Source organism: Rhineura floridana, chromosome 15, assembly GCF_030035675.1.
Source record: "Rhineura floridana isolate rRhiFlo1 chromosome 15, rRhiFlo1.hap2, whole genome shotgun sequence".
Taxonomy (NCBI): domain Eukaryota; kingdom Metazoa; phylum Chordata; class Lepidosauria; order Squamata; family Rhineuridae; genus Rhineura; species Rhineura floridana.
The window spans coordinates 4275540-4292315 of NC_084494.1; the positions used below are offsets into that span (position 1 = coordinate 4275540).

The 16776-nt window shown below is 48.8% G+C and overlaps 1 protein-coding gene across 2 annotated transcripts in view; it reads right to left on the reverse strand.

The window, feature by feature from the left end:
* RNF19B (ring finger protein 19B) overlaps positions 1 to 16776 on the reverse strand; it is a 49249-nt gene that overhangs the window by 18648 nt on the left and 13825 nt on the right. For both annotated transcript variants that reach the window (XM_061597648.1, XM_061597649.1), the window contains exons 2-3: positions 8295 to 8500; positions 95 to 239 (exon numbers count right to left, since the gene is read on the reverse strand). In XM_061597648.1, coding sequence (XP_061453632.1) covers positions 95 to 239; positions 8295 to 8500 — 351 coding nt within the window. The remainder of the gene's footprint in view (positions 1 to 94; positions 240 to 8294; positions 8501 to 16776) is intronic.

Below are 16776 nucleotides of genomic sequence, written 5' to 3' on the forward strand. Positions count from 1 at the left end.
GTAAAGCATGCTTGGGGTAGTGTAGGTTTTGGACAACAGCAATATAGCTCTAGCAAGGCAGAGCTGGTTGAGGACATTTTGCCCTCCAGCTTACCTGAGGTAATGCAAATCAGAGATTTCCTTCATGCAAAGCCAGCAGAATTCACAGCCACATACAGCACAGGTCATATGATTACAGCTGCCATCATTCATCTTGATGATGTAGGCACTGCAACGTGGACATGGCTTGATGTCATCTGCTGTGGAAGTAAAGAAGGGAATCCAGTCAAATTTTGTTCACCAAAAATAAATTCCTAGAAGTAACTGAAAAAATCCTTGTAAGAAATAAGGTGAAAGATAAACCATTATAACCTTACTCTTCTAGCCTATTCCTTTCTGGATGGAACAGCAGTGCTTAAATCACCTGCCAGGCCAAGATTTGGAAATCCCATTGGTTCTAATACAATTGACTATGTTTAGGATCATAGATCTAATTAATAAATTTATATCCCACCTTTCCCTCCAAGGAGCTCAAGGCAGAATACATCCTCCCTCCCCATTTTATCCTCAAAACAACCCTGGGAGATAGGTTAGGCTGAGAGAGAGTGTCTCACAATCACTCAGTGAGGTTCTTGGCTAATCTCCTCATTAGGTAACAAGCAGGATATCATAGGACTTGGTCCTGGGCCCAGTGCTCGTCAACATTTTTATTGATGACTTGGATGAGAAGGTACAGAGAACGCTTATCAAATTTGCAAACGTTACAGAATTGGGAGGGATAGCTAATACCCTGAAGAACAGAAACAAAATTCAAAGTGATCTTTATAGGCTGGACCATGGGGCTGAGAACAACAGAATACACTTATCCCTGTTAAATTTCAAAGTTCTACACCTAGGAAAAAGAAACCAAGTGCACTTGGCTCAGCAATACTACATGCAAGAAGAATCTTGGAATTGTTGTTGATCACAAGCTGAATGTAAGCCAACAGTGTGATATGGCTGCAAAAAAGGCAAATGCTCTTTTAGGTTGCATTAACAGAAGTATAGTTTCCAAATTGCGTGAAGTACTAGTTCCCTTCTAATCGGCACTGGTTGGCCTCACCTTGAGTACTGTATCCAGTTCTGGTCACCGCACCTTAAGAAGGATGCAGACAAACTGGAACAGATTCAGAGGAGGGCAACAAGGATGATTAGGAGACTGGAAACAAAGCTCTATGAGGACAGACTGAAAGAACTGAGCATGTTTAACCTTGAGAAGAGAAGACTAAGGGGAGATATAGTAGCACTCTTCAAGTACTTAAAGGTTGTCACACAGAGGAGGGCTAGTTTCTCTTCTCAGTCGTCCCAGAACGCAGGACATAGAATAATGGGCTCAGCTTGCAGGAAGCCAGGTTGTGGCTGAACATTAGGAAAAACTTCCTAACTGTTAGAACAGTACAACAATGGAACCAATGACCAAAGGAGGTGGTGGGCTCTCCAACACTGGAAGCAGCAGCTGGCAGCCATCTGTTGGGTATGCTTTAATTTGGATTCCTGCATTGAGTAGGGGGTTGGACTCGATGGCCTTATAGGCCCCTTCCAACTCTACTATTCTATGATTCTATTCTATGAAAATATTACAAAAGAACATAAATATAGCAGAAACTGGTCCAAACACAGGCTTGCAATTACACCCGTATCCAAGTAAGTAAAAACAGCTTTTCAAATGAATGAGTGTAAAATTACATGATTGAACAGATCCTACCTCCCCCCCCCCCCGGCCAAAAAAAGAAAGGCAGAGAACGGAAAGTTGGACTTACCGTGAAGTATCCTTCTGCTCAGTGGGGAGTGGTGCATACAGGAATGGGTTAACTCCTCCTGTAGGCAGAGTCAAACTGATACAAAGTGTTAGACGGTGGCTAGCCGAAGGGGGAGGGAACCACCCTCTAACTGCCAGTCATGATAAAGCTGACCCGTCGAGGCCAGCCACCTGAACATCGTAAAAAATTACACAACATGCGAAACATAGACAGTAAAAGAATATGGAACAATAGTAGGCAGTGCAGGAGGTTGTCATGGGAGGACCTCCCTACACTATCCAGGTTTCCGCACGAACGTGAGCTGTCTATGGACCTCGAAGAGGAGGTCCTTCCCACCCCTGGCCTAGCCACCCCTGCAGGGTTGAACTGTATGCTCCGCTCCCCACTGACCAGAAAGACACTTCACGGTAAGTCCAACTTTCTGTTCTCGGTCAGTGGGGTCGAGGAGCATACAGGAATGGGATGTACCGAAACAGTGAACCCCACATTCCTAGGGGGGATGCAGGGCTAGGCCACTACTCTGTGAAGAACCCTCCTGCCGAACGCTGCATCGGCGGAGGCGAAATTATCCACCTTATAATGTTTGATAAAGGTGGATGGTTCTGTCCATGTAGCTGCCTTACAGATCTCCTCCAGTGGTGCCTCCCTGTGGAGTGCAGCTGTGGCAGCTGCTCCCCTGACTGAGTGAGCAGTGATGCCACTTGACGGAGACCTGTCTGTCGCCTGATAGGCCATGGCCACACACTCCCTGACCCAACTGCTGATAGTGGATCATGACACCTTACGTACCTGTGCTCCCTTTTTGAAGGAGACAAATAGGGACTCCATCTTTCGGAAAGACTCAGTCCTGTCTAGATAGATCCTGGGTATCTGCCTGACGTCCAGTTTGTGGCATTCCTTTTCTCTAGGAGAAATAGGGTGTGGACAGAAGTTAGGCAAAGAAAAGTCCTGCCCCCTGTGGAACACCGAATTCACCTTGGGGGGGAAAAGCGGGATCTGGATGAAGAACCATTTTGTCTGCATAAAAAGTGCAAAGCTCCTCTCGTGCTGAGAGAGCTCCAATCTCTCCTACCCTCTGAGCCAATGTCACTGCCACCAAAAACACCGACTTAAGGGTGAGCAACCTAATAGACGATGTACGAGCTGGTTCATATGGTGAAGAACAGAAAGCTCTAAGGACCAAGGGCAGATCCCAAGAGGGAAATCTATGTATAGTGGGGGGAGAAACGATGGATGCTCCCCGCAAAAAAGGTTTACCCTGGGGTGGGATGCCAAAGAGCCACCTTCCGTGGGGAAACCACGGTACCGAGCGCCACTGCTTGGCGCTTTAGTGTGCTAGGGCCCAAACCCTGATCCAGACCATCCTGCAGGAAATCCAGAATGATCCTAAGATGGCACTCACTGTGCAACAAGTGTTTACGCCTGCGGCACCGATTGAAAACCCTCCACGTGGTCTTGTAAATCCTCTGTGTGGAGGGTCTGTGCGAGGCCATTAGGGTGCCTATGACCCTACCTGAGAGACCCTCTTCTTTCAAGGACCGCCGCTCAATCTCCACGCGTGAAACTGAAGCCAGTCTGGATCTGGGTGGAGCAAGGGTCCCTGAGAGAGAAGATCCTGTCTCAGAGGGAACCTCCAAAGAGGTTCCGAGCTGAGGTCCACCAGGTCTGAGAACCATGGATGTCTGGTCCAATGGGGAGCTATCACCACTGCCTGCACTTGGAGAGCCCTGAGCCTGCACAGGAACCTGGGCAGGAGAGGTGGGGGGAAAATGCGTATAGTAGACCCTGGGGCCGGGGCACAGAGAGGGCATCTGCATCCTGTGCCCCGGGCTCCCTGTAATGTTGACCTGCATGTTCATCTCAGATGCAAAGAGATCTATGCATGGAGTCCCCCATCTCTGAGCCAGCTGGCAAAAGAATTCTGTGTGGAGAGACCATTCGCCCTGTTGTACCTGCTCTTTGCTGAGCCAATCTGCCTGGGTGTTCATTGTTCCCTTCACTTGAACAGCTGCAATGGGTATCAGGTGCTGTTCCGCCCATCTGAAGAGGAGACTGGTTTCCTTCAGCAGGGAGCCCTGCCTCGTTCCCCCGACGGTTCAAATGAGCCATCGTGGAAACGTTGTCGGTCCGGACCAGAACGTGGGCTTGTTGGAGGATGGGTAGGAAGTGCTGGAGAGCCAGTCTGACCGCCCAGAGCTCTAGCCAGTTGATTAAATGCACCCTTTCCTGCACCTGACACCTTCCCTGTGCAAACTGATTCAGACACATCGCCCCCCATCCGTAGTGACTGGCGTCTGTGGTGACAACCGTGACTGAAGGAATCCTGAGGGACAGACCCTTCTGGAGCTTGGGCAGATGGCACCACCAGCATAGAGACGCCCTCACTTCTCTGGTGAAGCAATCTTGTCCTGGAAAGGCAGCAGAAGCCATTGTAAAGCTTTGGAGTGAAATCTCACCCAGGGTACTGAGTCCATCGCTGCTATCATTCAGCCCTGGAGCTTGGCCAGGTCACTCAGCTGGACCTGCCTGGTGCTGAGACAGGTAAGTAGTTGACACTGGAGCATGGATATCCTGTCCTCTGACAACTTGGCCCACTCCGTATTTATCAGTATCCCCAGATGTGGACGGTGCTGCATTGGCAACAGATGCCTCTTGGATGTGTTGACGACGAAGCTGTGGGCTTCCAGACAGCAGATACGCCCCATCTTGTCCTCTGAAGAGACAGGGCCCGGATGAGAAGGTCGTTTAGGTAGGGGTATACATGTACCCCCTGAGTGCGTAGATGGCCCCCACTGCTGCCAGGAGTTTCGTGAAAACTCTGGAAGCGGAGGAAACACCAAACAGCAGAGCTCTGTATTGGAATTGCTGCCCTCCGAGTGTCAATTGCAGGAACCAGTGATGCTGGGGTAGAATCGGAACATGCAGATATGCCTCCATAAGGTCTAAAGCAAGAAAGTCTCCAGGCTGAATTGCTTCTACAATCAACCAGAGTGTCTCCAACTTGAACTTCCTGGGCCAGATGACCTGGTGCAGAAATTTCAAGTCCAAAATGGTGCGGAGGTTGCCATTGCATTTGGGCATGGTAGTGGATGCTGCCCTTGCCTCCGCTAAAAACTGCAGCCTGCCCCCGACTGGGTACTCCACGGCGTCATGATTGAGCTGGCTTGGAGTTGGGCTTGGGCTGACGTTGTCTACCGGATCTACCTCCTGTTGAAGAGGTTCGGTGCTGTTGTCGAGCTGCGCCCCAGTAAGATCTCCATGGACCTCTGCTCTGTCTGCTGTTCCTATACGCGGAAGAGCATGCTTTTGGACGAAAGGACTGCCCTGACTTCCTAAAAATTGCTTGCCCTCGTCCTTTTACTTAGCCACGGGCAAGGCCTTCTTCTTGCCCTTGGTATCCACTAAATGACGATCCAAGGACTTGCCGAAAAGATGCCCTCCCGCACAAGGGAGAACGGACAGGTTGGCTTTGGAATGGTGATCCACCTCTCACTGCTTAAGCCAAATGTTTTATCTTATGACCACCACATAGCCTACAGCACAAGCAAAGAACTGCAGACTGCCCATGGAGAAATCAGCCAAGAATTTGGCTGTCTTGGCTAGCTGGTTAAGACCCTTGCGGACATGTCTGGCGTCTGATGGGACTTCTTCCATCAGTGCTCTGACCTATTTGACCACTGCCCGGGCCAGAAAGGAGTTAGCTGCCAACACCCGCAAGGCCAGAACTGCGGCCTCATGCGCATGCCAAAGCGCTGCGTCACTGGGGGGCTGGTGGTCAGTACTACGTGAGCCCCATCCTCCAGACCCCTTAAACACAATGGTGGTCAGAGAAAAAAGGGGGGTCAGCGCTGGATATATGTCGCTGTCTCCTTTTCCACTTGCTTTTCTCTCCTCTGACTATTAATGGTGGGGAAAATTCCCCTCCCCTGCAGACCTGGCGTTCGCCCTGCTGGAAGGGGAAAAAAGGCGGGAAACAGAGGGATGATTGAGAGCTGCCGCTGAGACGGAGAGGGGAGGCTGAGATGCCTCTCAGCTACCCCCTCTTATAAGCATGGGCTCGGCTGGCTGTTGCTGCCGAAATGGAGGGGGGCCTGGGACACTTCTAGGCTACCCCCCCTTCGGCTACAGAAGCCTCTTCACCGTCAGCCTCTGAAAAACACGCCACCACCCTTAGACCATGGAGGGGCCTGGTACAGCTCCTGGCTACCTCCCGCCCCCACCAGAAGAACCCGAGTTCAGGCGCTGGAACTTACTGGCGTCCTGAGGTAATGGTGGGGCCTGGAACCTCTCCCGGCTACCTCCAGCCTCGACTCAAGGGATGAGCGAAGGGCTGGCTGAAAAGATGCGCCGCCAGGGTGAGGCAATGGAGGGGCCTGGGACGGCTCCCAGCTACCTCCCGCCCCAAGCTGAAGGATCGCGAATCCAGGCACACTGCTACTTACTGCCGACCTGAGGCAAAGGAGGGGCCTGGGATGGCTCCCGGGTACCTCCCGCCTCGAGTTGAAGGACAAGCAGAGGGCTGCGCTATGAGGCAATGGAGGGACCTGGGATGGCTCCCGGCTAACTCCCGCCTCCGAGGCAAGAAGGAGGGCTGGTGTGACAAGACATACCGCCACCCTGAGGCAAAGGAGGGGCCTGGGACGGCTGCCAGCTACCTCCTGCCTTTAGAAGCTGTCGTCCGCCGCTGCTGGGGAGTAACTGAGGGGCCTGGGACCAATCCCGGCTACATCCTTCCCTGTATGATAAGCGGCTTCACAGAGCCACAGAGAGCCCTCCGCGCCACCCAGAGTTCCAACAGGGAAAAAACTTTTTCTCCTCCCCCTCCCATCTGACTAGTCACTGACGGTCAGGGTGGGAAAGAGAAGACAAAGGCTGAGGGAAAAATTTCAGAATTTTTGTGTGTGTGTGTGTGTGTGGTTGGAACCACGTGGGCACCCCCGTCGAGACCCCTTAGGCCCTCAGGCAGTCGGGGAGATCGGGGAAAGCTGGTGGCTGCTAATGCCCTTGTTCCCTTTCCCACGCAAATCGCACAGGGCGAGACCACAAATGGCGAGGAAAAGCCCTTCCCCCACGAGTATGGCGACCACCCTGCTGACAAGATCTGACAGGGCGGGAAAACAGTAGAACGCTCCCTGACGACCACTCTTCTGGGTCTACACAGGACATTCTGAAGTCTCCCGCTGCTAGGATACCTCACCCTGTGAAACCCCTAGCTGCGCGAATGGCCGAGTGCAGCCAGTGCCATGAAGAGACGGATGCTTCCTGGCTACCCCCCCTGTTCAGCTGCTAAAGTCTCCTCAGGGAAGGAGAAACAGGGTGGCGAGCCTTGAGGCCGCGGAGGGGTCTGGGACAGCTCCCGGCTACCTCCCGACCCACTTCAATGGAACATAAGTCGCAATGCGTTGGTACTCACGGCTGCTCTGAGGCAATGGAGGGGCCTGGGACGGCTCCCGGCGACCTCCCGCCTTGCTTCAGAGGAAGATCGGAGGGCTGGCATAAGGGGATGTGCCGCCGCCCTGAGGCAATGGAGGGGCCTGGGACCGCTCCCAGCGACCTCCCGCCTTGCTTCAGAGGAAGATCAGAGGGCTGGCATAAGGGGATGCGCTGCTGCCCTGAGGCAATGGAGGGGCCTGGGATGGCTCCCGGCTACCTCCCACCCCGATCAAAGAAGAGCATAGATCTGGAATGAGATGTGCCACCTTTCTGAGGCAATGGAGGGGCCTAGGACGCCTCCCGACTACCTCCTGCCTCTGAAGAAGTTGTCTGCCGCGTCTGCAGCTACCTTCTGTTAAAGCAGCAAAAAAGCGAAAGTCATGTGACAGGGGAGAGGCCTGGGACGACTCCCGGCTATCTCCCCTGAAAGGTAAATTTCTTCTCCTCCCCCTCCATCTGAACTAATCACTGATGGGCGGGGTCAGACAGAGAAGCCAAAAGCTGAGGAGAATTAAAACCTAAAAAACACTTTTCCACCCCTGTACCCCAAAGAGATACGGGAGCAGACAGTTGACTCTGTTAACTCGCTGGAGGCAGAGTCAAGACTGGCAGTTAAAGGGCAGTTCCCTCCCCCTTCTGGCTGGCCACCATCTAACACTTTGTTTCAGTTTGACTCTGCCTACAGGAGGAGGAGGAGTTAACCCATTCCTGTATGCTCCACTCCCCACTGACCGAGAAGCTGCCGGCACAGCACACCAAGAAATAAATAAAAAGAGAGCAATAGAGATAAAAGATCAGGGACTATTTATGGGAACTTTAGAGGAGGGACCTGACACTAACTTTTACAACTAACAAAAATGAAGACCTGGTCTGGTAGGCTAAGCTCCCTGTAAGAAAGAACACCATACTTTGCCCAGAAGTCATGAAGCTTTTGTGCTGCTGAGGACACTTGACTGGGCCAAGCCATCATACTCACTGTCAGGTGTTCATACATACATTTTCATACCAGGAAATGCACCAGCAACAAGTCAGACTCTTCCCCAGAGCGTCTAACACAATAGCAAGAAGCTCATTAACACATACCTGGTCCAGATTCTTGACCGTAACTGAGGCCTGATGTGTGCTTTGTTCGCACCCGCAGAGTTTGTGCTCTTTGTTGGCGGGCCATGTCGCAAGTTTGGTTTGGGTGCCATATCTGTTTACAGTGATAACAAAATTCTGTCTGGCAGCCTTCTCTCTCACATGTCAGTTTGGGACAGCTGGCACATCCATAGGCAATAACAGCATAACTGAGGAAAAAAGCAAATGGCACGGCAATTAACCAGGTGAAAGCAAAAGGAAGGACAGAGCTTTCTTTGAAACTTGTGTTGACAAAACTGGACAATGAAGTCAAGCTACACAGCCAATTATCTCTGTAAAGATCTATGCAATTCAGCCACAATTAGCCTAGGTTTGTCAGATTTACAGTGTGACCTACATCTCAGCAAAAATGACGGTAATTTCTTTGATGTAGTTCACATCTACAACATAACATAATTAATCCTTGGTAATAATTAACCTTTGATGAGAACAAGACATTGACTTCCTTGTGTAACACCCTAAGAGCTCTTAACATGGGAGGCTTGTAGTAATCAAATTAGGTTTCCCATCTCCCTTAGTCCCTTGTTGAAACCCTGGAGAGCCCCTGCCAGTCAGTGTAGACATTACTGAGCTAGATGGACCAGTGGTTTCATTCAGTATGAGGCAGCTTCCTGCGTTCCTACGCCACCTAAATGACTTCTGGCCGGCCCTTGGCTACTTCCCTAGATGCAAGTTTATTTTTTAAATTTTAATATTTGATTTATATCCCACCCTTCCTCCCAGCAGGAGCCCAGTTCTGTGTCTGAGGTTGCCTGCTTGTGAATCCGAGGAGAATTGCTTTGAGGGAGGAGTTTGCCATCCTCCCTGCTGAGTGCAAAGTACACCAAATAAACACAGAACAATTGAGTGGATTGAGTCTCAATCTTCTTCTTGCCCTCAGCTGGATGCTGTACTCCTTTAAATTGAAAAGCTGAAGTTTAACCTTACTCAGAGTAAGCAAAGTCTTGACACATTTCCTAGCATTCATATTCAAAACAAGCTTCTCTCAGATATACACAAACACTGCAGACTTCAGATATCAAACAGAATCAAGCAGTGTGCACTTAACTGTTTAGTACATATCAACAACAAATATTCCAAAATGATGCCTAGAAGGAAACATTTAAAGATTATGAAGCTCAAAAAGAGATACTTAACCTAATGCCTCATCTTGTGGGCCGAACACAGCTACCTCCACCTGAATTCAGTATTGTTTGCAGCAGGGCTGTGAAGTTGGAGTCAGAAGCAATTTTGGGTGGAGTTGGAGTCGGTAGAAATGTACCAACTCCGACTTCAAAATAAAAACTTTCACAGGAATTTAGGAAAGTTTTCTTGTTCAGAAATTTTAATCAAATAAATATATTTTATGTTCTATCAATCCAGCCTGATGATTCACGTGGTGGTGATGAAATGCCTTGTGCTACCATTTTACTACAGTAAATTTGTTATTACTAGTTAATATACATTTGCCATTTATGAAGGAGTCGGAGTCGGACAGTAGAAAAACAGGAGTCGAAGGTTTGGCGTACCAACTCCACAGCCCTAGCTTGCATTTCCCAGTAGGGTAGCTTAGCAATGCTGCCTCTTTTCTGATCTCTTTACATATGGGGAATGGACTGCCTTCAAGTCGATTCTGACTTATGGCGACCCTATGAATAGGGTTTTCATGGTAATCGGTATTCAGAGGGGGTTTACCATTGCCTTCCTCTGAGGCTGAGAGGCAGTGACTGGCCCAAGGTTGCCCAGTGAGCTTCATGGCTGTGTGGAGATTCGAACCCTGGTCTCCCAGATCATAGACCAACACCTTAACCACTACACCTACAGAGTTGTAATTCAAAGCAATGGCAGGTTTTACCTCTAACATTTTTTCATACACACTTGTTTGTTACAATCACTTGAGGTATTACACCCATTCACATCTTTATACCTCAAAACTAATATAAATTGCAGCTCAGCCCCAGATACCTTGTGGGCTCCTCCTAGCATACATAACTGTTCTTTCTGAAATATCAGTAGGCATAGACATGTCACAGACAGTGCCTCTTGCATTTCATGGCCTTTTGGGCACACTGATTACAATTTGCTCTCTCAATACTTTTATGTGTATATTGTATACTCTTGCCAACTAAGGATAACACATCATGCATCTGATGAAATGGACTCTAGCCCACAAAACTTAATGTCAAGATAAATGTGTTAGATTAGGGGACAGGCAACAGAGGAGAAACAAACAGCTGCCCTGACTAACTGCAACAACTGGAAGAAAAATCAATGAAATTTGCTGCATGGTAGGAGTAAAAAAGCTGGCTTTCTTAGGGGAAGAAAACACAGCTATGACAAGAAGTAAGGCAGATATCATTAGGCATTTGGCTCCTAATTTTCATGGACTTTTGGAGAGCTCTTGATGTTGCAGCCTCTTTGAGGGGGTGGGTTGCTCTACTGCTGTTTTATTTATATAATGTGTTTTTAAATGTTTTATTTTATTTTAGTTTTTATACTGGTATCAACGTTTTTATTTATTGTAAGTCACTTTGTGCCCACTTCTGTGAAGAAAGGTGACTAACAAAGTTAATGAATAACAAAACAAAAGCATTGTTATGAATTACAGTGAATTAGTCCTAATTATACCTACAGATCTAGCAAGAAAAGGCAAATGGAGATACATGCATGTCCATAGGAAGGCTCTATATTTCTGGTATGCAAGAATGCCCAGCACCAGCAGAGAGGCATGATGCAAGTAAGAAACTTAAGATTCTGGGGTCATCTCTGATCACAGGGACATGCCAGACCTATCACTCAACAAAAACAATTATGCTTAATCAGGAAATACAGAAATATGCACAACCACCACAATACTGCATGTCACAGGATCTAGAACTTACTCCACCCATACCGCATCTCTGCTTCCTTATGAATGATATGTGCTTTCTAATGATAAGGCGTGCAATGCCCTGTCCTTCCCACAGTTCCTGCTCCTTCTTTTTGAAGATTTATACCATCTCAGTAAAATGATTTAAGGTGGTTTTCAATGGATTACACACACCTGCCCTCACAAAACCCAGAATAGTTTGTCTAATTTACTGGGAATGTATCTAATTTGCATCTTATTTATTTACATATAGTTAACAAAAATAAACATAATTTTCTATAATGTAATGAGTACTGAAAAGGAAAATCCATGAGTAAAGGGTGGGAAAAAATTAGCCATATTATGTGCAATATATAAAGGTTTACAAAACATATTAATCTTTTAATATAATTTTCCTATTCCTTTATAATCATGTATACAAAGAATATGGGTAAATATTGACTTAAATCTTGTTGATTCAAAACATGTTAAATAAAGACCACCATTCAACAAACCTATTGTCTTTTTAGTGCATATTATTCCAGATAGCCCTTTCCTCCATGAAAAAACGATGCCTATTTCTGAGAGGAGAACCTGCACTGAGCCATTTGTAAGCAGCTGCTGGGGAATCCATCCTGCCTTTTTGTAAGCCTGATAATCTCCTAACAGGTGGGAAAAGAAGCTTTGACTATCCAGCACAGATACCCCAACTCATCTAAGCAGAGTTCCTACTGGGGAATTAAGCCCCCTCTAACCATCCCAGTCCATCACTATCAAGGAGACAACTGCTGCCCCACAAGAATCATATTTCACCACCAGAGCACTAGGACAGCTGACAGCCCCAAGTTCAATGACGTAGTGTTAATGACATACCTTTTAGCCTTTAAGGAATAGAAACAAAGAATTCTCAAGTCTCCTTTAATCCTCTCTCATGTTTTGGCTATGAACAAACCATCCATAATACCACAGAGTTTCCACGGTTAACAACTATATCTAGTCATATTTGACTTGCCCCTCCAATTTCAAGTAACCCTTGTAAGGCCTTAGTTGTAGCAGTAGCTGCTAGCTATTCATTATTTATGAAAACTCCAGAATTAAGAACAGAATCCACTGGTGGGGCCTGCAACAAAATGTTGTAGTGTGAATTGCTCATTTGGTTCCAGCCAGCAAGCCATGCTCTTTTCCCAGGATACTCCGTCTTAGGGAACAACTCAGTCCTGTCTAGGTAGATCTTAAGTAACCGCTTGATGTCCAGCTTGTGCCATTCCTCTTACCAAGGATGTATAGGGTGTGGACAGAAGTTAGGCAAGGATATGTCCTGTCCCCTGTGGAACATCAAATTCACCTTGGGCAGAAAAGCGGGATCTGGCTGGAACACCACTTTATCAGGGTGAAACGTGCAAGCTCCTATTGGGCTGAGAGCACTGTGATCTCTCCCACCCTCCTAGCCGATGTCACAGCCACCAAAAAACACCATCTTAAGGGTAAGTAACTTAATAGACGATGTTTGAGCTGGTTCAAAAGGCAAAGAGCAGAGGGCTCTGAGAACCAAAGGGAGATCCCAGGAGGGAAATCTGTGCAGAGTGGGGGGAGATACGATAGACGCCCCACTCTGAAAGCGTTTAACCCTGGGGTGGGATGCTAAAGAGCAGCCTCCCACTGGGGAAAGCACACTACTCAACGCCACAGACTGCCACTTCAGCATGTCAGGGGCTAACCCCTGATCCAAACCATCCTGCAGGAAATCCAGGACGATCTTAGGATGACACTCACTGTGCATCAGGTACTCACACTTGCACCACTGATTGAAAGCCCTCCATGTGGTCTCGTAAATCCTCTGTGTGGAGGACCGTGACTGAAGGAATCCTGAGGGACAGACCCTTCTGGAGCTTGAGGAGATAGCACCACCAGCATAGAGAAGCCCTCACTTCTGTGGTGATAAGAACTAAACCCTTCCACCGACAAGCAATCTTGTCCTGGAGAGGCAGCAGAAGCCATTGTAACGTTCTGAAGTGAAATCTCGCCCAGGGTACTGAGTCCATCGCTGCTATCATTCAGCCCTGGAGCTTGGCCAGGTCACTCAGCCGGACCTGCCTGGTGCTAAGACAGGTAAGAAGTTGACACTGGAGCTTGGATATCCTGTCCTCCAACTGGAATAACCTGGCCCGCTTCGTATCTATTACTACCCCAAGGTGCTGGAGGCGTTGCGTCAGTAACAAATGACCCTTGGCCATGTTGTCAACGAAGCCGTCTCCACACCCCATCTTGCCCTCTGAAGAGACGGGGCCCGGATAAGAAGATTGTCTAGGTAGGGGTACACATGTATCCCGAGTGCGAAGGTGCCCCACCACTGCTGCCAGGAGTTTTGTGAAAACTGTGGCATCGGAGAAGAGGCCAAACGGTAGAGCTTTGTACTGGAACTACTGCTCTCCGTGTGCAAATCGTAGAAACCAGCGATGTTGGGGCAGAATCGGAACGTGGAGATACACCTCTGCAAGGTCTATAGAGGAAAGGAAGTGTCTGGGCGGAATTGCCTCCGCATTCGACTGAAGTGTCTCCATTTTTAATTTCCTGGGCCGGATGAACCGGCTCAGAAATTTTAAGTTCAATATGGCGCAGAGATTGCCATTGCATCTGGGCACTGTAAAAAAGACAGAGAAGATCCCTGACCCACGCTGAAGGTGTTGGCACCTGTTCTATGGTGCCTATGTCGATGAGATGAGCTATGGCATCTAGGGTTCTCTGTCTTTTTTCGGGGTCGCGCACCATGGGGACCAGAGTCCACTTGTCCGTGGGAATGGATGAGAAGTCTAGGGAATACCCCTTCATCACTGTGTCCAATACCTACTTGTCAGTAGTGGATGCTGCCCAAGCCTCCGTAAAGAATTGTAGCCTGCCCCCAATTGGCAACTCTGCGGCGTCAGGATTGAGCTGGCTTGGAGCTGGGCTTAGGCTGTCGTTGCCTACCGAATCTACTCCCCGTGGAAGAGGTTCAGTGCTGCTGTCGGGCTGTGCCCCAGGAAGAGCTCCAGGAACCTCTGCTCTGTCTGTTGTTCCTATATGCGGAAGAATAAGCTCTCAGACGAATGGACTGCCCTGACTTCCAACGAGATTGCTTGCCTTCATCCTTTTTCTTGGCCATGGGCAAAGCCTTCATCTTGTCCCTTGTCTCCACTAAATGGCGATCCAAGGACTTGCTGGAAAGGTGCCCTCCAGCATAAGGGAGAACAGACAGGCTGGCTTTGGAATGGTGATCCACCTCCCACTACTTAAGCCAAATGTTTCGTCTTACCACCACCACATACCCTAGGGCGCGAGCCGAGTACTGCAGACTGTCCATGGAAGAATCAGCCAAGAATTCCGCAGTTTTGGCCAATTTACTGAGTCCCTCCCAGACATGCCTGGCATCAGATGGAACCTCTTCCATCACTGTTCTGACCCATTTGACCACTGCCCAGGCCAGAAAGGAGTTAGCCGCCGCCACCCTTATGGCTAGAGCTGCAGCCTCATGTGTATGCCGGAGCGCAGTGTCACTGCACCTGTCACTAGGGTCAGACAAGGAGTCCCCTTCCTTGGGGATAGCCGTTTTGGCAACTAAAGCCGATACCGGCTCGTCTACAGCCGGGACTTTCAGCCCGTCCATCACTGGAGGAGGAAGATTGTAAAGTTTTTTGGACAAGACATGGGACTTCTTTGGTTTGCCTGGCTGTTCCCATTCCTCCTCGACTATGTCCTTAAATAGCTTTGGAAAGGGAATGCCCATAACCGTCTGCCCCGACCTAGGGAACACATCAGACGCACCTGGCTGCCCATCGTCCCCGGCCTCCACATTGGAAGAGGTCTCCTTAGGCAGCTCCAACTGCATGCACGCCATGTTTTATAAGGTTTTGTTCACCACTTTGGGGGCGTTTTGGCCAAAAAGTGGTATATAAATAAACTATAACAACAACAACAACAATAATAACAATAGCAGCCTTGGTGACCAGCACCGAAAATGTGTCAGGCGAATAAGGCCTCTTGCGCACCGAGGGAGGAGGCGGAGCATCATCCTCAGGTAACTCTCCCTCTCAGACTCCTCCGAGCCAGAATCTAGAAGCACAGCGGCCTCCAAGGAAATTGGGCTAAGGCCCTCCCCTCTGTAGCAACTTCTGGACGCAGAGGAGCGCCCCTTGCCATGCCCTCCAGATCTGTGGTAGTCTTTGCGCTTGGTCCTCTTGGTTGCCACAACTGGACTAGAGCCAGAAGAAGAAAAGGAGTATGAGGCTGAGCTTGAGGAAGGAGATGGAGAGCGCACGCAGCCATGTCTGGGCCGCTTTTTCCTGTGAGAGTGAGCCAGGTGCTTGGCCAGCGAGGCTCCTGCCTCCCTTATCATGGCCTTACTGAGCCACCTCATCATGAAGTAGGAAGAACCTTCCTCAGACTCCTGACAGCGCCGAGTTCTCTTGTGATGAACGCCCCCCCCAGTGTGTGGATGCCAACTGGGATGGGGTCGCCCCCACTGAGGGGGAAAGTAGCATGGCCCCCGCCACTGAAGCAAGAGTACGAAGAGCAGTATTCTGCTGGTGCTCCCCCTCACTAAAAGACAAGACATCGTCCTTTGAGGAGGAGTGATGTTCAGTTGTTAGGTCCAAACCCAACACGCAAGTCGTCCTGTCAACCCCAACTCGCTTATTACACCCGGAAGAGTGCGGAGCTGAGTGCAAATGAAACCCACTATCAGAGATCAAGTAACACGAGACAAAAACCTTTGCAAAGGGGACCCAATACTTACAAGCCGAAGCAGGCCAGCATGGGAACCTCGTTTATTGGTGTTCATATAGGCTTACCCCGAAGTTTACAATATCGGGTTCACGTCATAAAATACAAAGAAAACAATTGCCAACTATCATAGCTTTGGGGCATGTGTAAGGAGGTAAAAGGGGTACAGGGGGAAGGACAAAGTGGAAACATCAAGACTATCTCTTAGACTCTATGTCTGCATATTTCGCATGTCCTTGAGATAAGCACTATGCAAGAGCAGACAAAGGCAACTATTGAGGGGAGGCCCAGCTGCAACCGGGCGCCCCCTAAAACAGAGACAGACATGACATTACTCTGCTCACATATCAAAAGGAGTAGTATAAGTCAAGGATATGAGGGGCATTTGGATAGCAATTGACATTTCTATGCAATGCATGTTTGTAACAATAAGCAAGGCCATAAGCACAAATGTGATACAGAAAATGCATAGTAGGGGAGTTTCCAGCTTAAACCGGCTTTTATTATGCGAGCCACTGGAATGTAGGTAAGGGTCAGGTCACCAGGAAATAAACCGACATTTTATATCAAAAGTCAAATAAAGGCTACTTTGGTTCTATTTCCCATGAAGCCCAAGCTGGTTTGGATAGGGCAAGTGAACTATAGTTTCACAAACACCGGGGATTTCAATTTATCCTTAACAGCTCAGCCATTCAAGCACGTTTTTTTGGGGGTGGTACTATGTGAGCACCCCCCTCAAGACCCCATAAACACAGTGGTGGCTGGAGAAAGAGAAAAAGAAGGACAGCGCTGGATGGAGTTGCTATCTCCTTTCCCACTTGCTTTTCCCGCCTCTTGACT